The sequence below is a fragment of the Meles meles genome, chromosome 20 (assembly GCF_922984935.1).
Source record: "Meles meles chromosome 20, mMelMel3.1 paternal haplotype, whole genome shotgun sequence".
NCBI classification, from domain to species: Eukaryota; Metazoa; Chordata; class Mammalia; order Carnivora; family Mustelidae; genus Meles; species Meles meles.
In genome coordinates, this window is record NC_060085.1 from 3,790,869 (window position 1) to 3,816,462 (window position 25,594).

The 25,594-nt window shown below is 56.1% G+C and overlaps 1 protein-coding gene across 1 annotated transcript; it reads right to left on the bottom strand.

Annotated features, from left to right (window-relative positions):
* Positions 1-585: 585 nt before the first annotated feature.
* Positions 586-25,594, bottom strand: ZNRF4 (zinc and ring finger 4). The gene is given in 5 exon segments (XM_045991443.1): positions 586-1,680; positions 1,682-1,815; positions 5,446-5,539; positions 6,622-6,810; positions 25,511-25,594. Coding segments are annotated over 5 exon segments (1,596 nt in total).

Below are 25,594 nucleotides of genomic sequence, written 5' to 3' on the forward strand. Positions count from 1 at the left end.
GACTTTTATCCCTGTAAAAAGCGGCAGTGATGGGGAAATTCAGATCAAAGCTAGAGATGAGTTTCTCGGTGGGGGCAGGGGAGCATGCTGCGCCTGTGCAGAGGGTGAGCATTATGGGAAGAGCTGGGCGACGGGCACGCGGGAACTCTCTGGAGTTAGTACCTTTGCCACTTTTCTGTACATCTAAGATCAGTCCAAAGTCCAAAAATCTTATTAAAAAAAAAAAAATGAAATGCGAAAGGAGCAAGCCAAGACGGGATCCCCCATGCCAGGATTGGAGAGGAGGTGCGGGCCATCCCAGGGCCACCAGTGGTGCGACAGACGACATAGGGGCCCTGGAGACACCTTCCTGCCCACCCCCCCGGGGGGGGGGTCTCCTTGCTCACCCGCAGATGCTGGGAGTTGCCACATGGGTGGCCCTGGGCGGCCAGAAGCCCGCGGCCCCACAGCAGTCAGGGCGAGACTCCGCTTTCAAACCCACTTTATTCTCTCTAGACTAGAAACATTTCCACCGCATTTCCACCCTCCCTGCCCCGATCGTCGCCAGACCCCCCCCCTCCCCCCAGGACGGGGAGCCATAGTGCCTCACAGCGGTTCTGGGGGCCTCTGGGAGGGCGCGGGGGCCTCGGCCACGCACACGGACGTAGCATTGGAGTGGCCCTGGGAGCCGGCTTGGGCCAGCAGCTCCAGCCTCCGCGAGCGCAGCCGGGCCTGGATGGCCCAGATGGGGGGTCGGTGGCCGGGCAGCGAGGGGTCCTCGTCGCCCAGGCTGTCCACGGTGGAGTCGGAGCCGTCTTCCGTGCCGGCCACCGACTGCTTGCACACGGGGCAGGAGCGCCGGGCGGCCTGGGAGAACCAGGGGTCAATGCACTTGCGGTGGTAAGTGTGGGAGCAGGGCAGGATCTTGAGCTGGTCGCCCTCCTCGTACTCGTCCAGGCAGATGGCGCACAGGTCGTTCCGCCGCGTGAAGGTGCGCACCTGGGCCTTCTGGCCGGCCCGCGGCTTGACCTCCGGCCCGCGGCTCCACCGGGCCCACAGCCAGCCCCACAGCGGGCGGAGGACCAGGAAGACCGAGGCGAGCAGGGCCAGGGCGCGGCCCAGCACCCAGGAGACGGCCAGCACCGGGTGGCAGTCCAGGTCGGGGCACGGCGGGTAGTCGGGCAGCAGGAGGACGTGCGCCCCCTTGTCGCAGCGCACGATGACCCGCAGGTCCTGCGAGGCGGCCTCGCCCACGAACACCGAGGGGATGGTGATCTGACGCCGCAGGTCCTCGTAGACGTGGGCCATGCGCACCAGCTCGTCCGAGCGCACGTTGTGCACGATGGCCGCCTCGAAGCCCGCCCGCTGGGCGTGCAGCACCTTGAGGTCGAAGGTGCAGTCGTAGCGGCGGATCAGCACGATGGCGCCCAGCGAGCCGTTGCCGGGCCGCGGGCGCTCGATGGGGTGGCAGGCGTTGGCCGGCTCGGCCTCCATCAGGTAGCCCCGCACGCCCTCAGGGGCCAGGGGCGCCCCGAACAGGGCCGGCAGGTCGGCGAAGTCCACGGTGCTGGCGTTGCGGTCCAGCACGGCCCGCACCACCGCCTCCGAGGGCGCCAGCAGCGCCAGCAGGATCAGCCAGGCCGGGACTGCCCGCGGGGCCCCGGCTGGCTCTGGCCGCCCCATGGCCACGCCCCCCTCCTCCTCCTCCTCCTCGCCAGATGCTGCGTGGACTAGGTCCCGCTGGGGACAGCAGACCGGAGGCCTTCGGGCATCTCCAGGGCCTCCCGGGAGGGCCCGTGGCCGAGATGGGAAGTGAGGTGAGCTCGAATCGGGGGGCTCAGGGGCAGGGAAGTGGGACAGCTGGGACCAGGGCGTCCCTAGGCAGAAACTGCTCCCGGGCCAGCCCCACCTGCATCGTGTCTCTGAAGGGGGCGTCTCAGGAGCTGCCAACCTGCCCAGGCAGTCTTGCCAGCAGATGACACTGAGAGCAGGAACCCCCTGGGGTTCTAGATGCCTCTGGCCTCTGTGACATCGTCCAGTTCCATCTTGTCCCCAGGGGCCCACGGTCGCCTAGGGCTGTGGCCAAGGCAGAATTCCTGGATCGCTGTCTCCCAGGGGGGCCTGAGCAGCCTTCGAGAGAAAACTTGTGAAACGCTCAGAGCAGCCCGTTCCTGGACCTCATAAGGCTCAGGGTGCCCCAAAGTAGGCTGATGGCCCCTGGTGGCACCGATCTAGACCTGTGTTGCTACTGGAAAGCCTTATCTCCCCAAGACTCTCAGAGACCCACCAAGGGAGATGTCAATGTCACCCCCTTCCTTTTGAGATACCCAGGAGGACCCAGACTTGTTCAGGGCACCCTTCCCCCAGGAGGTCAGTTCTTAAAACCCAAATTCCAAACCTCCTCCCTCTCTCCCCCTCTAGTCACTCTGCTCCAGCCGCACGGACCTCCTTGCCCTTCTTACATCCCATCAGGCCACACCAGACGTGGTCCTGTCTGTCCTAGGGCTTTTGCACAGGCTGTGGTGGTCTCTGCCTGAAATGCTCTTTCTCCCGGGGCCAGCTTTTTCTCAGGACCTCGGTCTGAGCTCATACGTCCTCGGAGTGTAACTAGGTTTGAGCTGGGGGGGAGAGAAGCGCCCCGTCAGGGTGGAGCCGGCAGGATCGGGTGGTCCCTGTCCTCTGTCCTCACTGCCTTAGGCCTCCAGTCCTGCACCAGCTTTCTTCTCCCACCTCAGTGCCTCCGCTCCAGCCTGTCCCCGGCCGTCCTCCCACCTTGGGTATCAGCCTCACGTCCGTCCTCCCCACTTCTCATCCCCCAAACCTCCCACCCTGAGTCTGCCCCCACTGGGCTAGGCAGCCTGCTCACCTCTTGACTGCCGGGAGGGACTGCCACTCACAAGCTGGGTGACACCAGGTAAATCACTGGACCTCTCTGGGCTCCAGACTCCAGATCTGGAAAATGGGCGCAATGAGGAGGAACCGGTCTTCTAAGATGGGTGGGGTGAGAAGCGACTGAGACAGCGCAGGATTGGTGCTCAGCGGGGAGTCTGACCTTTTCCCTCTCCCCGACCAGACCCGCCTCCGCTTTGAAATCTTTCTGGTCAGGGATTTTTCTAAAATCCCCGTCCTCCCGTCTCTCCCACTGCTCCCCACTGCCCTCCAGATGCAGTCCACACTCCCCTGTGTGGCCTGCAAGCCCCCCCATGCCCCCGTGATGGCCAAGACCCTGCTAGTCTCTGAAGGACGAGGCTTTTCAAGGCTGCGAATGCATCCCGAGTCCTTGACCTCCAGACCTCCAGTCTGCGGCCTCCAGTCCAGGAACAGCATTCTGTCTCCTCAGTGGCACTTGCCCGGCTGACCACCTGCTTCTCGGGTTTTCTGGGAGGCCCGATGCCTTCCAGGGCAGCCCTCAGCCCGCAGTGGAGAAGAGACAGAGACCCACCGGGAGAAGGCAGGTGGTACCGAGGCAGGCATCGGAGGGATGCCTCCAGGAGCGGGAGCGCCCGGGGTGGGGGGCGGGACATGGGGCAGATTCTCCCTCTGAGCCTCCAGGAGGAACCAGCCCTGCCAACACCTTGATTTTGGATTCCTCGCCTCCAGAGGTGGGAGAGGATACATTTCTGTTGCTTCGTGACCCCCCTCCAATCCGGACCGCCCGCGGCTCATAAACAAGGATCAGTCCCTGGAATCCTTGTCCCGGGTGTGCGAGCAGGTGAGCCACCCGGGTGAGGGGAGTAAGATGAACTTGGTGCAGGATGGCAGAGAGCAGCATGCTGGGAAAGTGAACAGAGAGCGAGCAGGTGGGGGGGGAGGGGGAGGAAAAAGAGGGAGAGGAGGAAGGAAGGGGGAGGAGGAAGGGGGGAGGGAGAGAGAGGGAGGGAGAGAGAGGGGAAGAAGGGAAAGGAAGGAGGGAGGGGGGGAGGAAGAGAGGGAGGGAGAGGGAGAGAGGGGTGGGGGAGGGGGAGGGGGAGGAGGGAAGGTGGGGGAGGACAGGTGAGCTGCCTGTCTGGAAAGAGGGTCTGACTCAAGGACAGGAGGGGCTGGGCCAGGCCACCGAGGACTGCGGGAGCCCCAGGAAAGTTGAGAAGCACGTTGTCTTTCCTGTCTCCACTCTACACGTCTGCACTGTCGCCTCGCGGTGGGAACGAATGCACTCATTACTCCTGAACTAAAAAGCAATTCGTGTTTCTGAAAGAGGCCTCTGGTTCCTGTGGCTGCCGGGCAGGGGCTGGAGAGGAAGAGGGAGGCCTGGAAGCCATGGAGGTGACAGAGACTCAGGGAAGGGACTGAGAGGGGACCGGAGGGGACAGCAGCCCTGAATGAGTGAGTGAAGGAGAGAGGGGGTGCTTGGGGCAGAGCGGTGGCCCCTGCCGATGCTGTCCCCTGAGGTTCACTCCCACAAGTCGCTGGTGTTGGCGCCTTTCCAAGCAACTGCAAATTTTCCCAAGGGACCCTCCGTGGTCCCGCTGGAATTTTAAAACATGGGCGTCGTATTTTGCAAGTCTCGTCTCTGGGTGGCAAGTGATTTGGGGTTTTTCTTTTCTGACTCTCACAGAATTTTTAACGAAGGACGACAGGAGAGTCGATATTCAGGGACTGTTTGGTAACTGAAGGAGTGACGGATGGTGGTGGGGAAAAGTGGAGAAAGAAGTTCTTCAAAGATGGCAGTGTCTTGGTCCAAGACGGGGTGTCTTGGTCTCCTCGGGCTACTGTAACCAAGTACCACAAACTGAGTGGCTGAGAAGGTCAGAAATTTCTTTTTTCGAAGTTCTGGAGACCAGAAGTCCAAGATCCAAGTGTTGGCGGTCTGGCCCTCCTTCTGGGGGCTCCTCGGGCTACCGGAAGCTTGGGGGCCCACGTGCAGGTAACCTGGGTGAGCCAGCCGTTGGACACCCTGGGAGCGGCCCAGGACCCATGACCGGTGGGACAGTCTATCTCGCTCCTCCAATGAAATGATTCGGGAGCATGTCCTCACCACCTCCCAGAGGACCCCAGTAGGACTGAGCGCCTGCTGCCCCCATGACAATGTGCTTGACAGTGCTGCTTTTAAGTTGCCCTCCCTTTCCTGACTCTGACCACCCCCCCCACTCCCCTCCCAGCGTTTTCTGAAATCACTGCCAAAATAACTAATCTCGATGCAAATTCTTGTCTCAGGGTCAGCTTCTGGAGGAGCCAAAACTAAGTTGCTGCCTGAGGATAGAGGCAATGTATAAGAAAGTAGAACAAAGCGACTAAGAGAGACCCAGGTCCTAAAAACATCATCTGAGCACCTGGATCTAGCTGAGCCTGAAGGCCACACATCTGTAAACTGTTAGATGAAGTAATACATTCATGTTTTGCTTAAGAGGGGGTTTCTGGGTCCATACAACTAACCTCATAGGGGAGGGGTGAGGCTTCTAGAACCTCATAGAAGAAAGGAACACTGGGCATGATTGTGAGCCTTTTTCCTTTTTCTGCTTCACTCACGTTCCCCCAGCCCAGCCAGTGTATGTGTGGTGGGGGGAGCCACCTTCAGTGGTGCCGGGGGCTGGGATACGCTGAAGATGCCTGGCTCCTCAGGCTGTTGCACATAAGACACATGTCAGATGGGGTGTCCTGTGGCCATAACTTCCCGGAGCTCAGAGACACGTCTCCATGCCTCCCTCCCCTCCTGCATCTCAGGCTGAAATCAGTGTTAAGCCCATACTTGGGCGGATATGGTGGATACGCAGCCACTCATAGCCTGGATTGGCTGCAATGCAGGAGACCCTGCAGCCCCCCAGGGGCGGGACTGGGGCAGGGGCCAGGGTGGGGAGGAGACGGAGGTACCTAAGGCGTCAGTGAGAAGTTGCCTGAATGGCCCCCCAGCAGCCCCACCGGGGCCCCTCTGTCTCTGTGTCTCTCCTCTGTGTGCATCTCTATGCCTGTTTCTTTCGGCATCTCTGTCTCTCTCCTTCCTTCTCTATCGTTCTGCTTCTGGGTGAGCATCTCTTTCTGTCTTTGCCCTTATCCCTGTTCCCTGACCCTGTCTCTGTCTGTCCCTGTCTCTGTGTATGTCTCTCTGCGTCCATGTCACTGCGTTCCTGTCTCCTTTTGTGTTTCTCTTGGACTTACCCTCTCTTGCCTGTCATGTTTCTTTTCGTGGCCTCCGTGTCTGTCCCTTGGGCCTGTGTCTACCTGTGTTGGCCTCTGTTTCCTTCTCTCTCTCTCTCTCTCTCTACCCGCCCCCCTCAGCCCTACACCTGGCCCACAGTAAACACATAGCAGATTTTGTCATCTTCAAGACCCAAGATGCCCCTCTGGGCACCCGGACAAGCCTGACATGGTGAGGGACAAGCTGGGCTTAAGTCCGACACGGCCCTCGCTGAGGGAGCCTGTCCTTCCCCATCGGTAACATGAGGGTCAGCAGAGGCTTTCTGAACGCGATCCCCGGGGACCTCCCGCCGCCCTTTGACCTTGGGACATGCCTTTTCCCGTTTCTCCCAGGAGGAAGCCAGCAGCATCCAGAGAGGGGACAATCCCTCCGTAGTGCCACAGCCAAGAAGGGGCTGAGCTCCTTTCTCCACCCCGGATTCCCCAGATCTCCCGCCCCAATGGCCCGGCGGCAGCTGCAAAGGAACAGGTTTACTGTCCGAGGCCGGACTCCTTCATTTGTCTTCCTACCTTTCCTGCTCCAAGGTCCCGGAGGTCCCGGAGGTCCCGGCTCTCGGGCGGCGTAGCTGAGCTCGTGCAGACGAGACAGAAGACGGCTCCGGGGAGAGGGAGCTGTCCGCACGGGACAGTGCGCCAGGCGCTGGACGGACCGCCGTGAACCCAGACAAAACCCCTGACCTTACAGACGTTCTGGTCTAGCTGAGAAAAGGGAAGACAGCCAGACAGCGAATTAGCTAAATGAATAAACGGCATCAGACAAAACAATTTCAGGGTGTGAAGTGCAGGAAAGGAACTTGAGCAGGGACAGCTTTGGGTGGGACGCACATTGGAACCGAGGCCCGGAGGGAGGGAAGGACTTTGCTTCTAGAACATTCTTGGGTTGCCCCCAAATCACACTCCCCCAAATCGACCTGGGGTTTGCTGGCTGGCGTCATTTCATTTTGTTTATTTGTCCAGCAACTACGTGCTGGGTACGCACTGTGTGCGAGGCCCCGGGCTGGACACAGGGGACACAGAAGTGACCAAGACAGACCCAGTCGCTACCCTCCGAGGGCTCCGTCCGTCCGGTGGAGGAGGAAGGCCCCCAAAGGAGCAAGCATTTCAAACAGTGATAGTTTGCATGACACAGGACCACGAGGAGACAAGACTGAGTATCTGAGAGGCAAGACGAATCCAAGAAGGCAAGGCAGACTCTGCGGGCGACAGTGTGAGGACAGCCAGGGTATTGGCACGGTGCCGAGCAGGGCTCCTGAGATAGTAATTCAAAAAGTAAAACTGTAACTTTTCAGGGGGGAACACGGTGGTCCCTGTGGGATCAAGGGTAACATGGCCAGGGATGAGACGATCAGCTTTACATGACTCCTAGTCTCCTGCCCTGGGGATGTACCGTCACCCCCCCGTGTCACTCCCATGTCACCCCCTGTGACACCCCTGTGTCACCCCCCACGTGACCCCCGCGGGACCTGGGCGGAGATGAACAATCCGGGCTCACAGTGAGCCGATAACCAGACAGACCCAAACTCAGGAACGTCCCACGAAAGCCCCAGCCGGTTCTCTTCCGAAACGTCAAGGTCATGGACAATGAGGAGAGACTGAGGAACCGCCGTCCCAGAGGACAGGGCACCGGGAAGGTGTGGCAGCAAGACCCATGAGCGGCTCTGGGTGGGATCCTGGGCCAGGAAGAGGACAGTCCGTGGGAAAACTGGTCAAACCCGAGCAAGGTCTGTAGGTTTGCAGGCACTGTTGAACCCACACTGATTTCCGGGTTTGCATCGTCATGCCGGGTTATATAAAGTGTCACCATCAAGGAGAGTTGTGTGCAGGAACTCTGGACTTTTGGGCCATGGGGATGGGTATAGCTTTTCTTGAAATCCGAAATTATTTCCAAACAAAACATTTAAAATACCCAAGCAGCCTTAAGGAAAAGAAGAAGTAGAGGGAGAAGGAGGCAGGAAAAACAACCATTTGGGGTTAACCGTGGAACCTGGGTGCCTAGGGAGGAAGCAGGGGCAAGCATCCGGGCTGGACGTCGCAGAGGCACGGACCAGTGCAGTAGCTGGCAGGAGTGGAGCAAAGCCCTTTGCAAGGAGCATCACCAGGGAGTCCTGACCATTTTGTAACATAAGACGGGGAAGAGGAGGTGAATCTGGACTCCGCTGAGAGCCCCAGGTGGAGGGAAGACGGGCTGGGTCCCTGGAGAGGAAGCCACCAGTTCAGGCACAAACACTGAGTTCTGTCCGGACCCTGCAGGGCCTGAGGGGTCAGGGAGACATCCAGGGGAACACCCCATTGCCAAGTGAACAATCACGGCAGCAGCCTTGGCCGGCCCAGGAATGGGGGCCCGCAGGGCTCTCTGGCCGCGGGCCCAGCCGGCAACCACTGGGCCGTGATGTAACTTGTCAGACAGACACAGAGCTGCGTCCCCAGGCGCCCAGGCGCGGCTTGCCTAAATGCTAACAAGTTTTGCCTCCAAATGGTGGCGGGGTGTGTGTGTGTGGATGTGTGTATTTAATTCTGGAATGAATTTAATTCTAATTCCGCCGACTTTGGGGATGGGAAACAGCTGTCTTAATGAGTTAAACAGTGGGTTTAAAATAGCGAGCATCTGTTCGCCGTCTGAGCCAGCACCCGCCGAGGCCACTCCGAGGCTCCGAGCTCATGGCTCGGGGGCCCTGGTGGCGGCTCTGGGGGACAGTGGGGAGCATGGCCCTGGATGTGGGTTCGGATCCAACCTGGCCACCGGGCAGGTCACCCGCACACCAGCACCCCCCACCCCCGGGATTTCTGCTTCTCTCTCCGCACAAAGGGGCCTGTTTGCCCATTGCACGGAGCAGCACCCCGTGCTGGGACCGCAGCTGTCAGGCGGGTCCCACGGGGACGACAGACCATGAGCACAGACCTCCCCCACTGGGATTCGCACGCTTCCTGGCTGTTTGGCCTGAATCACTCTGTGCCTCAGTGTCCTCGTCTGCAAAGGGAGATAAGGGTAGTATCTCGTGCAGGGAATTGGAGAAAAGTTTAGATGCGTTTTGCTCATTCAATGAATGCCTGAAGCAGTGCCTGGTAGACAGTAAGCACTATGTAAATGCGTGATTGGGGTTTTTTAAAAAGTAAATATATATATAAGAGAATTTCAAAGAGCAAAGAGGGCTAGTGAGAGGAGATAACAGGGTGGTGGATGCCACAGAGGGGACTGGGTGGGGCTGCCGTGGGTGGGGAAGTCGGCGAGGTGAACCTTCCAGGCGGGGGAATGGCAGGTGCAAAGGTCCTGAGGCAGGACTGTCCACAGAGAGCGAAGAGGCCAGTGTGGCCGGAGCAGAAGAAGGAGGGCCAGAATTCAGATCAGTCTTCAGTTGCTTTAAAGGGCTTTAAGCTTTATCCCAAAGCACGAAGAAGCCACTGCAGGTTTTGGGTGGGCGGGGAGTGAGATCTGCTTGGCAGTCACACTTAGGGCTCTCATCTGGGCTTCTGTGCACATTTACTGAGCCTCTACAAGACACCGGGGCCTCGGGACAATACCACGCAGAATTAGACTTGCTCAGTGCCACGTTGAGAGAAAGGGAGACGCTGGATATGCCCACACGCGTCCATTCCAGCTCAACATAGTGCCGCTCACGGGAGACGCTCTGCGCACAGACGGCCCTGGGGCTGAGCCCCAGCTCTGCCCCTCCCCACCGTATGATCTGTCTTCAGTTTCCCCTTCTTGTCACTGAGTCGTCTCGTGGACAGAACAAGATCCACGCCTAGACCTTCCCATGCACTGGCATCGTGTTTCAAAATCTTACCCCTGATCTCTCAAAAAGCGAACCACAGGGGCACCTGGGGGGCTCAGTGGGTTAAAGCCGCTGCCTTCGGCTCTGGTCATGATCTCAGGGTCCTGGGATCGAGCCCCACTTGGACTCTCTGTTCAGTGGGGAGCCTGCTTCCCCCTCTCTCTCTGCCTGCCTCTCTGCCTGCTTGTGATCTCTCTCTCTGTCAAATAAATAAAATCTTTAAAAAAAAAAAAAAGTCAACCTCTCAGCGACCGAATGACCCAGCCATTCCACCCCTTGGGATTTACGCAGGAGAAACCAGAGCCCCCCGTGCACAAAACCTGTAGCCTCATGTTCAGAACAGCGGGATCCCTACCAGCCCAAACTGGAGGCCACCCAAATGTCCATCAGCAGGTGGCTGAATGAATAAGCAGGGGTTCCAGCAGGCCACGGACCATTCCTTAGCCATAGAAAGACACACGACAGCAAGGGCAAACCTCAAAATCACTATGCTGGACCCAAGAAGCCAGGTGCAAAAGATGCACATTTTAGGACAGCTGGAAAACGCAAGCAGATGGGCGGTTGCCTGGGAAGGGGGGGAGGCGGGGCTGGGGAGGGGGCGGAGAGCAGGGGGAAGCTTCCGGGGGCAACCAGGGAACTTTGGGCGTGATAGAGGCATCCACTGCCCTGATGGACTGACAGGTGTGGGTGGGGGCGGGGAGAGAGAGAGAGAGAGGGAGAGAGAACGGGTCCAATCGCACACCTCTGATATTTGCAGTTTACCGCATACAAACTGTACCTCCATAAAGCCATAAAAACAAAACGAAATAACTACAGAGCGTTCACTTAGCCCGGCGCCTAGGGCGCAGGGGGGTTCCGGCTGGGTTGGGGACATCGCAGCCATCATGGGGAATGGACACATGGTGGGGGGGGGAAGGGGCATCTTGGAAGGAGCTGGCCCAGGGCCACCAGCTTGTCCCCAGTCCTCCTCTGCACACACAGCCCCCCCACCGGCCCCCACCGCCGGGGGAAGGAGCCTGGGCCTCGCCAGCCTGCACTTTACCCCGGGCCGCGGAAAGTAATTTCTTAACGCACTGCTCTCTGCCAAAAAGACACAAGATTAATTACAGCCACAAACACACTGGGCACCACCTAAATATTTCATAGATCTGTGTGTGTGCTCACACACGCACGCACACGCAGCCGGTGGGCTGACGCTTGGTGTTTTGTTTTGTTTTTTTATCCTGCTATTCTTTAAGGGAGGCTGCAGGGGACAAATCGGGGGCTCCCGCACCCCTGCCCTGTTCTCTCCTGTGTGTCTTTCAGTCCTGTCCCTGCCACAGGGGTTTTGAGGGGATGGGGAGCCTTCAGCTCAGGGTTCAGGGAAGGGATCCTTTCCCCTGGCTGTCTCCTCGCGAGACAGCAGCCGTGCTGGGAGGATGGAAGAGGGGGCAGGGGGGTCTTGGTCATGACCTTGCTCTAGAGGTCATGTGTCATTAGGGAAAGTGGCCAAGAGCCCAATCCCCCTTCCCAAAGGACCAGGCAACATGCATTTCTTGGTTGACCGAAGGTCAAGGTCACTGGGGCTCAGAGGGTGGCAAGTCAGGGTGCAGACAGGATCAGAGACCCAGCGCAAACGCAGCTCCTCAGCTCCCTGGCTGTGTGACCTCGGGTGAGCGTCTTCCCCTCTCTGGGTCTTGGCCTCGCTCTCTGCAAAATGGGGATAAGGGCGGTTCCCGGTGTCACAGGGCTGCCGTGAGGCCTGAATGAGATCTGGAACGCTTCTGCAGTTGTCAGTGCGCGTCCGAAGACCCACAGCTGAAACTCAGTCAGTGTCTCTGTTACTGTTGGTTGAGCTCTGGGCCCTATCCCGGGCGCGGGGGAAGGAACAGCAAAGGAGACGGTCTCTGCTTCTACCAGCCCCAAGCTCAGACTCTGTTTCTTCTTCTCATCTGCACTTTACATACGGAGGTTCACGGGGCTCCCTGCAGAAGGTGGACAGAGGAACTCAAGAGGCCTCAACGTTCCCAACGGCCCTTCTTGTTGCCAATAGGGAAAGTGAGGCCTCGTGAGGGGCAGGGAGATCTCCCCGGCCTCCATCTCCCAGCTCAGCCCTCCAGCCTCAAGAGGGCTCCACATTCTCCCGGTCATGGCCCCGCCTGTCGTCAGCACCGCAGCCGCAGGAGCTGCCCGCCTGCAATTTACTAAATGTGACAGTGTCTTGGCCCCAGCCGCGCAGCCTGAGCCAGTGGCATCTGCAGGCCTGTCCCCTCCCGCTCCGGGGCTGAGCGATGGACCGCGGGAGTCAGAGTTGGGCATTTACTGTGTGCCAGAGCCCAGCTGGCCGGGAGCTTCTAAAGCAGACTTAGGGGACAGCTAGGGACTCTCACTGACCCCAAGGATGGACAGATCAGGACCCCACTAGACAGATTGGGAAACTGAGGCTCCGGAACAGAAAGTTAGTCATCCTGGGTCACACGGGAACTCATCTGCGTCCCCCCGAATGCTGGCCCTGGACTGGGGCCTGGGCCTGCCCTCTTGGGGTTCATGTCCAGTGGGGAGAATGGGCAGTGAGCAATAAACATTATACGGAAACGTGTGGCATGTTGGTGATAAATACTACGGGGAAGAGGGAGGCAGGAGAGGGGTACAGGATGCCAGAGATGGAGGAAAGCGAGCGTTATAAATGGGGCAGGAGGCCTCACTGACATCGGAGCAGACACCTGAGGGAGGTCAAGAAAGGAGTCGTGTGGATATCTGGAGGAAGGGCACTGTCGGCAGAGGGCCCACCTATGCAAAGGTCCTGGGGTAGGACTGGGCATGGTGTGTTCCAAAAATAGCCTGGAGGCTGGTGTGACTGGAGCAGAGTGAGCAAGGAGGGGAGAAGGGGGAGGGGAGGGCAGAGAGGGGACGGGGCAGGTCATGCGGGGTCTTGGGGACCACAGGGAGGATTTGGGTTTTTCCCCAAGGGAGATGGGAGCCTTGGGAGGGCTGTGGGCAGAGGACACAGCCTGACTCTGGTGCTCACAGGTGCCCTCTGGTGGCCATTCAGGGAGGACAGGCCATGGGGTGTCAGGGCAGGCGCCCCCATGAGTGACAGTCACATTAGTCACTGAAAGTGGAGGAAGGGGTGGATTTAGCACAGGTGGTCTGGGAAGAAATCTAAAGACGTGAGCTTTGAGTTCTAGGTGGGGGAGAAGCCGCCGTGGGGAAAGGGTAAGAAAGGGCACCCCAGGCAGAGGGCACCGCCAGGGCAAAGGCCCTGAGGCAGGAACAAGCTTGGACCATGTAAGTCCAAGGAGCATGGAGACAGAGTGAGGCCGGGGTGGGGGGCAGGGGAGGCAGAGATGGAGAGACCAGCTGGGCCCCCAGGAGCTGGAGGAGGCAGGAAGGACCCTCCCCTAGAGCCTTCGGAGGGAGCACTGCCCTGCTCCCACCTGGATCTCGGCCTCCAGGACAGAGAAAATAAATTTCTGTTGTTTTAAGCCTCCCCAGTCTGTTGCTACTTCGTCTTGGCAGCGCCAGGGAAAAGGAAATTTGCATTAAGGATTAAGGATTTCGAGATGAAGAAATGCTTTTCGTGGAGCCCATTGAGCCCAATATGATCTCCTAAGTCCTCACAAGAGGGAGGCAGAGGGCGGGAGTCCTGGAGATTGGCGCCCCCCCCCCCCCCCAGCTGCTGGCGGTGAGGATGGAGTGGGGGAGGGAGTCTCAGGCCAGGAAAAGGTCAGATCCGGGTCTCCCTGGTGGCAGGGTGGGGGATGGGGGGGAGGGAGCCGGCTCTGGCCACACCTGGGTGTTTAGCCTCCTGAATCCATGGCTGACTTCCAGCCTCCAGGACTGTAAGACAATACCTAAGTTTGAGGCCTGTTGTTACAGCAGCCGTGCGGAGCTCATACAGATGCTTTCATGGTTTCTACTTAAAAGGAGCGGAATCTGTGCCGATCTGGGCACAGCGCAGCTGCTCACACCCAGCCAAGCTCTCAGTCCGCTGGGGACCTGCTGATGGACCCCCAGGCCGCTGCCTTTCCTCTCTCCCTTCTCCCTAGCAGATCTGCCTGCCCTGGGGCCGCCACAGGAAGAGCCCCCCTGGGCTCCTTGCATGTATCACTGTCCTTCAGATCACAAGCACCACCCAGGTCCTCCTCCGTCACCTTCAAACCATACAGACCCTCGGGAAGCAGAGGCCGCACGCTGTCAACCCCGGGGGCCACATCCAGCCCCCAGCAGGGTTTCCTCCTATCAGCGTTTCTGTTTGGGTTTTAAAACTTGTGGGGCGCCTGGGTGGCTCAGTGGGTTAAGCCTCTGCCTTCCGCTCAGGTCACGATCTCAGGGTCCTGGGATCGAGCCCCACATCGGGCTCCCTGCTCAGCGGAGAGCTTGCTTCCCCCTCTCTCTCTGCCTCCCTCTCTGCCTAATAAATAAATAAAATCTTAAAAAAAAAACAAAACTCATTGGCAACATTGGATCTGGAAGCTTCCTGCCAATGAAAATTGGGGTTTGCTTTGAAGAACGGGAGAATCTGGCCATGCGGGGCCCACGTTTTCTTGTGGCAACAGTTGGCTGGCGCCGAGGGGTGCCGGCCCCTTTAATGGAAGCAGCGACCTCCATCCCCCAAGGGGAGCCCACTCAGCCGGCTGAAAGTCATCACCACCACACACTGACCCCAGGAGCCTTCCTTTGCTTTAAAACTATTAGTATTAGGGGGCGCCTGGGTGGCTCAGCCCGTTAAGCAGCTGCCTTCAGCTCAGGTCATGATTCCAGGGTCCTGGGATCGAGTCCCACCTGGGGCTCCTTGCTCAACGGGGAGCCTGCTTCTCCCTCTCCCTCTGCCTGCCGCTCCCCCTGCTTGTGCTCTCTCCCTCTCGGACAAATAAATAAAATCTAAAAAATATTAATACCAGTTTGGTGGCTCTTCAGTAAGTTAAACATGAACTTACTCTACCCTATGACCCCGCAGCTCCACGCCTGGGTGTCTACCCAGAGGAACTGAAACTAGGTCTTCAAGCAAAACCTTGCACACGGATGTTCGCGGCAGCCTTATTTCCAGTAGCCGAAAGATGGAAATGACCGGAATGGTCATCTGCTGATGAGCGTGTACAGGAGACACGGTCCATGACACACTGGAATATTATTCAGCCGCCAACAGGAGCAAGGCATCAACAAACGCTGCCCTGGGGACGGACCCCGAGCCCACGACGCTCAGGGAGGGAACCAGACACAGAAGCCCATGCCGGGTGTGAGTCCACGCGGGTGACACGCCCAGAACAGGCTCCTCCACGGATGGGAAGGGGGCTCATCGGGGCCAGGGATGGGGAGGGGATGGGAGGTGATGGTTAACGGGTGAAGGGTTTGCCGTGAGGTGATGGAATGTTCTAGAACTAGGTAGAGGTAGTAGTTGTCCAACATTGTCAAGGTACGAATTGCCACTAATGACACATTTATGTTTGTGTCTTTCAGCACAATAAAAAGTAATTTTAAAATGTAAGAAAATTTAATATCTGGGGACACTCAGTGTTCTTTGGGGGTGATGAAAATGTTTCAGAACTAGAGGGAAGTAGGGCGACCTTGGGAAGGTACTGGACTGCACCGGCTAATTTCGTGTTACGGTTAATCTCACCTGGATTTTTAAAAAAGTAATCATAAAATAAAACAAACTAAAATCCTGCTGTAACAACCCGTTTGCCTTGGTGACCCCCACTGACAGTCTGGTACAAAGGCTCCCAGAACTTTCTCCTCCCATGTCATTGTTCCGCAGCTTCCTCTTGCCCCAGCCACGTACCCCAGACATCAGCCCACATCGGCTCGTGTAGCCAGCCCCGTCCTTTATCACGCATCACGCCTGCCTAGGGTTCCCTCACACCAGTCGCAGGGGCCGCCCCCCTCCCGGTGGTGGGCTTCTGGTCGTTCCAAGTTATTTGTACCTCAACGCTGAATCAGAGCTGATGGACATGTCTTTCTGTCGTTGTGGAAGGGGACGTAGAGGCCAAGTTTGGTTTATTTTGAGTCTCAAGGGGTGCTGCTGACATCTCCCACTGTCCCCCATGTATGTGAGGGCACTAGATCCGCGCCCCCCTCCTCTCCTCCCCTGTTCAAAATCCTCCCAGGGCTCCCTAGTACCCCTGGAGCAAAACTCAAAATCCTCCCTACAGCCCAAAAGGCCCCACGCAATCTGCCCCATTTCTCCTCCTCCCTCTCTCCCCCTGGCTCACTCTGCTCCAGCCACGCGGGCCTCCTCACTGTTTTTCCTTCATGCTGGGCATGGTGCTGTCCCAGGGCCTTTGCACAAGCTGGACTCTGCCTGGATTTCTCTTCCTGCCCGCCCACTTCTCCAAGCAAATGCTTTTCCTCTTGCAAATCACAGCTCCAGCGCCATTTTCTCATTCCAAACATATGGAGAGGAGAGAGACAGGTGAGGGTGTCTGAGAGGGAATGTGAGACTGTCCAAGGGGAGAAGCCAGGCAGAGACGGGAGAGGAGGGGTTGGAGAGCTGGGCCAGGGCCTGGCTGTAGGGACAGAGGGAGCGGGAGGATGAAAAGGCTGCTGCAGCTGGGTGGGGACAGCTGGCCCCTGTCCTGCGGAGCCCCCCATCCCCTCCCAACATGCTAGATCTCACACATCAACACTCGCCAGAGATGCGGGAAATATTTTCTCTCCAGCTGACACTTTTGGCAAAATACAATTGCTCCAGCTTTTTTCTGTGCAAAAAACATGTCCATCAAAACCGTCCCCGCAGTGCCTGCAGGAAACAGAGGCCGCTGGATTTGGTCCGGGGATTGCAAGAAGGGCTCTGGGGAGAGGGAGAGGCAGCTGCCTTGTCTCTCTCTGCAGTTGGGGGGCGACATAAAAGCTGTAAGGATAATAGTAAAAGAGTGGCGGGGCTCCCTGAGCACTCGGTCAGGGCCAGATGTTCCCCTTTCTGCCTTCTCCGTGTGCCTGAACAACTGCACAGTGGTGATGATCCCCATTTTTCAGATGAGGACACAGAGCCCAGAGAGGGGAAGACTCATCCCCAAGGACACACAGCAGAACCAATATTTGAACTCAGACCCTACTCGACGTCCCCAAGTGTGCCCGAAGAGAGCTCCTTCCCAGATGAGAAAAGGGAGGAAAGGCAAGAGAGGCTGAGGGATCAGCATATGTGGGGTTTCAAGCAGCTTCCAGTCAATGGCTGTGGCCAGCAGCCCTCAGTTAAATCAATCTGTGCCTAAGTGGAGCCTATAACAAAGTGCATCACTGAGAGCGCCCCCAGGGTCAATGGTAATGAGGACAGGGTGTTCTTGGAGTCCCCTAGCTGGCCTGTCATGCTTTCTTCGACTGTCTGCATCATCCCTGTCATAGCCCAGTCCCCACAAACCCCTAAATCAGGGGTTAAGCATGCGAGCAGCAGCTGTGCAACCTGAAGCAAGTTGCTTAACCTCTCTGTGCCACAGTTTCCCTATGGTTAAGATAGAAAGAAAATCCACCTCTACCTCCCCATGAAAACAGTTAATGTTCCCAAAACACTTGGGACATGGCCTGTCTCACAGTAGGTGCTTGAAGTGGGGACTCTAGTTAGGTCAGTGATCCCTGATCAAGGACTGGGCCACGCGGGCGCCATCTTCCTCTCTTGCCACCCACCCAACCCAGGGAAAGGTGTGACCTCCAGGAAGGCAATGGGAAGATGGCTCTGGTCCTGGAGTCCCAGCTGCTCCCTGTTCTCATGGCAAGGGATTGACTTTTCTAGAACGTTGCCCCTCCTCCTAGTTTCCATCCGGAGCCAGCACCGCCGCATAAATCCCGCTTTACGGCTGTTATTGACGGGGAGCGGGGAGAGCAGCCCTAGCAAGGCCCAATTAATTTTCCCGTCTGGCATCTGTGCGCCGGGTGAATTTCTGAGCTCCTGGAGGGAGGGGGCAGAGTGAGCTGGGGACAGGCCAGGCTGAGGACAAGGTCGTGGGCAAGCAGGAGCATTCTAGACCCCCATCCTAAGAGCACTGCTCAGGGAGTCCCAGATTCCAAGCCCCAGGCTCTTGTCTGGAGTGTAGAACAGGAGATGGCTCTAAATTCTGAGTATACGTCAGGGTGTGCGATTTTCAATTAGGATAAAAGCGAGAGTTTCACTGCAGGGACATTTGAGCAAAAACATAAAGGAAGTGAAAGACGGAGGAACAGCTTGCCAGCAGCGGGAACAGCCAGTGCAAAGGTCCTGGGGCAGGACCTTGCTGGGATGTGGAAGGGACAGCAAGAAAGCCTGTGTGGCTGGAGCAGAGTGAGTGAGGGGGAGAGAGGGAGGAGGGGACGACTGAGCGGAGAGAGGGGCAGGTCATGCATGATCTTCTGGACCCCCTGGAGGATTTGGGTTTTTCCCCACCAACGCGGAGGTGGGAGCGCTGTGAGCCCAGTAGATGGAGACCTGACTCGGGAGCTCACAGGCGCCCTCTGGCTGCTGTGAGAACACTGGGGAGATCCACAATGAAAACAAAAAACCCTGTTATTAAATTCTCCAAGCTGGGGGCCCCAAGCTATGAGCCCCAGGCCTCCTCTCTCTGGAAAAGGAAAATTTGCACATGTGTGGAGGTGTGAAAGCACTCTTGGTGGACTTTCTGCAATATCGGAAATGGGGTCTCTCTGCTCCTTCTGCTCTGGACCATCGGGCTTCAGAGCTACTAACGTGGGTCTTGTGCACCTGTGAACTGCATTTCAAATTTATTTTATTTTTTTAATTAATTTTTTAATTGTGATAAATCATCACCATTTTAACCATCTCTAAGTGCCCAGCTCAGAGACATGAAACACACTCTCACTGTCATTCAGCCACTCCACCGCCCATCTCCAGAACTTTCCATCTCTCCACACAGAGACTCTGTCCCCATGAAGCATGGACTCCCCACCCCCTCCCAGCCCCAGCTCCCACCCTCTCCTCTCTGTCTCTGTGGATGGGACTCCTCTGGGGACCTCCTGGGAGTGGGGTCCTGCAGGATGTATCCTTCTGGGTCTGGCTCCTCTCGCTGAGCCCCGTGTCCTTGGGGTCCCTCCACGTCGTGACAGGTGTCAGAGTCCCTTCCTAAGGCTGGATCGTACTCCGATGTTGGATGGACCGCACCACGTTTGACCACTCACCTATTGATGGACTCCTGGGCAGTGTCCACTCTTTGGCCGTTGTGAACGATGCTGCTATCAACACATGTGTGCAAACATCTGTCTGAGTCCCTGCTTTCATTCAAATTTTATTTAATTTTAATGAATTTCAATTTAAATAGCCACATGTAGCTACTGGCTACCACATTGGACAGTGTGTCTCTAGAAGGATTGAAAGAGAATTGAGAAAATAAGTGTCTTCTTTCTTTCGTGTAATGTGATACCCCGTCCGGGCCAACAAATGACATCTTATAAGCATCCCACGTTTATTAGCATCCCACACGATAACCTGTCACCAGAGTGGACACAGCCCTATGGCTCTGGGGACAGTGGAGGAGCCCATGTCCAGATGAAACCGCCTTAGCCCATGGCTTTGATGATGACTTTCCTCTCTGGCTGTTGTTCCCCAACCTTCCCTAAGCCCCAGCACAGCCACACCCTACCCCAGGCCCATGGGCCTCATCAGGGTGCCCAGGGAGGTTGAGTGGGGGAATCTGGCAGTCCTTGTATGTCACCTGAACTGTAGAAGAGCCCTGAAGGAAGTGGTTAGGGGGAGATGTATCCGTCAGCTATTGCTGCGTAACGAACTACCTGAAACATGGTAACTTCGAATGACACATTTATCATCTCAGTTTCTGTGGGTGGTGAACCCAGGCATGACTTAGCTGGTTCCCCTGCTGCAGGGTCTCTCACTAGGATGCAATTTTGGTTGCAAGACAATGGACTCGACTAGGGAGGGATCCCTTTGAAGCTCCCTCAGGCCGTTGGGAGGATCTGTCTCCTTACGGCTAAAAGCTGAAGTCCCTGGATTCTTGCTGACTGTCAGCTGGATGTGGTTCTTGGCTTCTGGAAGACACCCAGTTCCTTGCCACATGCCCTCTTCATGGGCTGTTCCCAACATGACCACTTGCCAGTAAGAGAGAAGGATGGCCCGTCTTCTAGCCAGACAAGAGTCTTATATGCGACATCGATCACCCCTGCTGTAGTCTACTGGTTAGAAGCAGGCCACACGTCCCAGCCACATGCAAGGGGAAAAGGACACACAAAGGTGTGGACACCAGAAAGCAAGAATCATAAAAGCCATCTTAGGGTCTGTCTGCCACAGGAAGCAAAGGGACAGAATGTCTGCAAAGGCTCTGGGTCCTGAGGGGTTTCAGGGATGGAAGGAAGGAAGAAAAAGAGAAGGCGGGAGGAGCTGAAGGTAAGAGTGATTGGGAACGGGGAGAAAGACATTAAATCCCAACACATTTTTGTTATTCCCTTTTTTCCCACCTTCTCTGGCCAGAGAAGACCCAGACCTGGTGTGACACCTGCTGTGGTGGGTGCACAGGATCTCCTGGGGGAGAAGGTCTGATTCACCCCAGGGAGGGTCAGGAAGGGTTGGTTCCCTAGAGGACCTCCACTGACCCCTAAGAATGGGATGAGGCAACAGTGAGACGGGGTAGCGGGTCTGGGTGGAGGAACCAGCAGGGACTGAAGTCCCGGAAGCATTAAGGAGAAAGATGTACATGCCTAGCAGAGTTGTGTTGTCGTGCAAACGGGCGAAGGCCTGAGTCATCACTTTGCATCTGAGCGAGGTAATGCCATACCCATTATACAGATGGGGAGACTGAGGCTCAGGGAAGTGAAGTCACTTTCTCTGGGTCACATGGCTGAGAAGAGGAGCAGCCTGGCTTCTGAAATGGATCCCTGAAGTTCTTCTCTGCTCTCATACCCTGACTCTGACACCGCCTTCATGACCTCAGGATTAACCACAGCAACAACAATAATACCGGTAGTGATACCTGCTGAGCACTTCTGTGTGCTAAGCATGACTGTCAATGCTATATCTACACCAGGGTCGGTTCAAGGTCAAATACAGCCCTGCACCTGTGTTTTACATTTTTAAATGGCTGGAGGGGGAAAAAAATCAAAGAATAATATTTTGGGATGCACAAAAATGATATGAAATTCACATTTCTGGGCCCATGAATAAAGTTTTATTGACACACAGCCATGCCCATTGGTTGGCCACATCATTTACGACTGCTTTTGCACAAGAGCAGAGTGGACTCTGGCCTGCGAAGCCTAGAATCTTGACTTCATGGCCCTTTACAGAAGTTTGATGGCCCCTGCTGTCCATGAATTAAGTCTTCATCACAGCTCTGTAAGTTAGACGCTATTGCTATCTTTGGTGTATACAGACAGGGAAACTGAGGCATGCAGGGTTGGGTGGCTCGGCTAAGTCTCAGTGGATAAGTGGCGAAGCATGGATTTGAACCCGAGTCTCCCCACCACACCTGGTCACACTCCCTGGCCTCCCCTCAGCACTTAGGGATGGGAGCGTCTGGTTCCAGCTCTTACTCCCCGCAACCTGGGGAGGAAGTGGGTGGTCAGCGAGTGCCCAAGATAAGCTTCCTCTGGGCCATCTGGGAAGGCAGCCAATTAAGAGCAAATCAATTAAACAAACTCCTTGCCGCCTGCTGCCCTGTTTTTCTGACCTCAGCCAAGGGGCTCACATGCTGGGCCTGGCTGACTTGGGTTCAAGCAAATGCATCTGTGGACAGATCCGAAAAGGGGTTGTGGGATCAGGAATCCATCCAAAAAACTCAGACATGGGCCCGTGGGAGGCTTGATGTTGGACTGTATAATCTGACCCCCCCATAGGGAAGGGGGCGCTGCACGAATAGACACTGGGAGAGGGGGACCCGTTCATGTGCACAAGATGAACTGCTTGCTAGGGCTGGCAGTGCCAGGGGAGCAGTGGGAAAAGAAGGCTATAATTTGCTCATTCTACCTGTCAGTCAAGTAATGAAGTTTGCTGTTTCTTTGTCGCATGCCATTCGAGAGATCTGACACCTGAAAAGGGAATGTTGCAAAGCCGGCTCTTCTTGCTCTGCACAAACGGGAGCTACGGCGAAGGGAGCATTGCTGCAGACATCTCATGAGGCGTCTACATGGAGCCTGAGAACAGAACAATGCAGAGAAAGCAGAGCAGAGGGACAGAGAGAAACAAGCGCCTGGATCCAGCCACACCTGAAACTCACATACACCAGGAATTTTCACTTACAACCTGGGTTTCTATTCCTGTGACTTCTGCGTCTCACCAAATAGTTCCTGCTGGTCACCTTCTGGGGTATGGAATACTACCTTATTATCCAACAAATTTCATTCAAGCTCTTTCCAAGATCCACCGGGAAGAATCTACTTCCCTGCCCCACAGAGGTCAGGCCCAGCCATGTGACATGCTTTGGCCAAGGCAAGAGGAGCCAAAGTGACAGTGTGACAGTTCAGAACCTGAGCCCTAGGAAGGACTACTTGTTTCTGCAGGCTCTTTGTGTTCCTTTAGCCATGAGACAAATATGTCTTGAGGAGTCTCCAATCCAAGGAAGATCAGAAACACATGGACCAGATCTGGACACAGTCCACGGATTAGACCTGAGGCCAGCTGCCCTGAGGATGTGAGACTGAGAAACTGATGTTTGTTGTGGAATGCCAAAGAGACTTGGTTGGTGTTTGTCATGCAGCACTAGCTGACTGTTGCATGATCGTGGGTCTTTGTCACTCAGCACTAGCTGGCTGTTGCATGAGCCCCGGATGGGATTGCATTCCTGGCTTCTGTGACCGGGTGAATTGGGCGGGGCTGTATACCTCGTTCTGGCATCCCGGATGAAAAGTGACCAGTGTCACTTCAGAACCTTTTTTTTTTTTTTTTAAAGATTTTATTTATTTATTTGACAGAGAGACCAGAAGTAGATAGAGAGGCAGGCATAGAGAGAGAGAGAGGGAAGAAGGCTCGCCACCGAGCAGAAAGCCCGATGTGGGACTCGATCCCAGGACCCTGAGATCATGACCCAAGCCGAAGGCAGCGGCTTAACCCACTGAGCCACCCAGGTGCCCCACTTCAGAACCTTTTTTACTAGTGGGAGACCCTCCAGAGCTCTCTTCCTGTGCTACAAAGACTAACAATTTTCCAGTGGCTGCTCTGTCAGCCAGGATCCTGGAGTCGGGTGACACGGAACAGGTCCCCAGCCTGATAAAAAAAACACAGCAACTATACGACATGAGTGAGAAATAAGCCTTGGATGTTACAAGCCTCCAAGATGCGGGAACTGGCTGTTACTGCAGCGAAACCAAGCCTTTCCTGGTATAGTGAGGATAGACATTTGTGATAGCTCAGGCAGAAAGAGGTGGTACAGATTTCACGTCAAAAAGCAGACTGCCCACCCTAAAAGGTGATCTTTTTCAAGCCTTTCCTATGGCTTAACATGTTCCTTTTTTTTCTCCCAGGTTTATTTATTGATTTAAGAAATCTCCATATGGGGGCGCCTGGGTGGCTCAGTGGATTAAGCCGCTGCCTTCGGCTCAGGTCATGATCTCAGGGTTCTGGGATCGAGTCCCGCATCGGGCTCTCTGCTCTGCAGGGAGCCTGCTTCCTCCTCTCTCTCTGCCTGCCTCTCTGCCTACTTGTGATCTCTCTGTCTGTCAAATAAATAAATAAAATCTTTAAAAAAAAAAAAAAGAAATCTCCATATGGGGGGCGCCTGGGTGGCTCAGTGGATTAAAGCCTCTGCCTTCGGCTCAGGTCATGATCTCAGGGTCCTGGGATCGAGCCCTGCATCGGGCTCTCTGCTCAGCGGGGAGCCTGCTTCCCTTCCTCTCTCTCTGCCTGCCTCTCTGCCTATTTGTGATCTCTTTCTCTGTCAAATAAATAAACAAAATCTTAAAAAAAAAAAAAAAGAAAGAAATCTCCATATGGGGCACCTGGGTGGCGTCTGCCTTCAGGTCAGGTCATGATTCCAGGGTCCTGGCATCGAGCCCCCCATCAGACTCCCTGGTCCGTGGGAAGCCTGCTTCTCCTTCTCCCACTCCCCCACTTCTGTTCCCTCTCTAGTTGTGTCTGTCTCTCTGTCAAATAAATAAATAAAATCTTAAAAAAAAGAAAAAGAAAAAGAAATCTCCACATGAACTTGAACTCACGACCCTGAGATCACTAGTCACACACATGCTCCAACGGAGACAGCCAGGTGCTCCTGAGTGAATTCATCTCACCCCCATACCCACACGAGGGGGTAAGAGTTGATGTTGTCTCCATTTTACGGACCGGAACCCTAGCCTCGGGAGGGGTGGTTGGTCACTTGCTCAAGGTCACCTGGTCAGGAAGCAGTGGGGCCGCAATTGGTCTCTGGACGTGTCTGACTCAAGAGTCCGCCTCTTCCCAGAATCCGGGGTCCTGCAGGCTTTGAAGCCCCAGGCATCGGCAGCCAGGTGGCTTCTCCTCTCCACCAAGCCACCTTGGGACCACAGCAGAAGGCCATGCGTCCACAGGCCCTGAAGCTGTGCACACCTCTGAACTCTCCCTGTTCGGGTCTCTGCTCGGTGCCTCGTCGTCACTTGACACTGATGAGTTGCCCGGGGCCTCGGGTGTCCCCACGCGCTACTCCGCAGTTGCCTGGCATCTGCAGGGTTTCTGGACTTGCGACTCAGTCTTGAAACCATCGTCCTGTCCATAGCTTTGCGCACCTCCAGAACACACCCACATGCTCGCTTATCACAATAGTCCGTGGACTCTGGGATGCAAGCAAACAGAAAACCCGCCTTTATTTTATATCCTGCTAGGGAGGAAAACAGCCCCACCCCGTTAAACCAGGGCCCAGGCAAAGACAGCTCATTCTGATTACAGAGACGCTAGAACAGGAAAATTGCTTGTCTTCCATTCAGTGACACACGCTGTGTTCATTGTTTCGTGACTGTCTCTTCGGCTAGACCTGGGGGTTGGGGGTGGCGTTGCTTGGCATGGTCCCTGCGGAGTTTGCAGGGCCAAAAACAGGGCCTGGCATACAGTAGGTGCTCAATAAACACTGGTTGACTGAATGAATGAAGGGTTTGGCCTGATGTCAAGAAGTTTCAAGCACAGTCTCGTGTTATCATCCCCACGCAGACCCCATCGGTTCTCTGCATTTTCTGAGGGGAAACTGAGGCTTCTAAAGGGATAGTGACTTGTCCAAGGCCACACCATCATGCCTGAGGCTGGCCTCCAGCCTCAGGCCTCCCGCCTGCTGGTGCCAAGTTCGCCCCAACACCCTTCGCCAGCCACGCTTCCCCAGAACCTGTCTTGTGAAAACCAAATCACGCCTGCCTGAAAGTCGACATCGAAATTACTGCCGAGCCCTTGACTCTGGGTAATTAAGAGCATTTTGGGACGCCTTGCTTGATTAAAAGCAGATCACCCGTTCAGAATGAAAATTCAGAAGGCAAATTGCTTTTGTTGCCTTCACGATGCTATTTTAAACCCACGAGGCTCTCGAGCTAATAAAGGCCCATCACTCGGGCTGTCGGCCTGCTCGGGACCCATTTGCATGGACCCCGACTGCTGTTTACTGCTGTCACCGACACGGCCCCCAGACCCGGACGGACCCCTATCGGGCCATCAGACCTCAAGGGCGCCCCCAGCATGCTCCCATCTCAGGGACACCCCAAGGCTTGCCTGGCTCCCACTGATCCCCACAACCCCACCGGCGTCCCCTGGGTCCCAGCCTCCGCCTAACCCTGGCCTCCTGCCTCCAGTCCCGAGCCTCCCATCCAAGTTCTCCAAAGGGCTCCTCAAATCTGATCAGCTGCCCGCCAGCCAT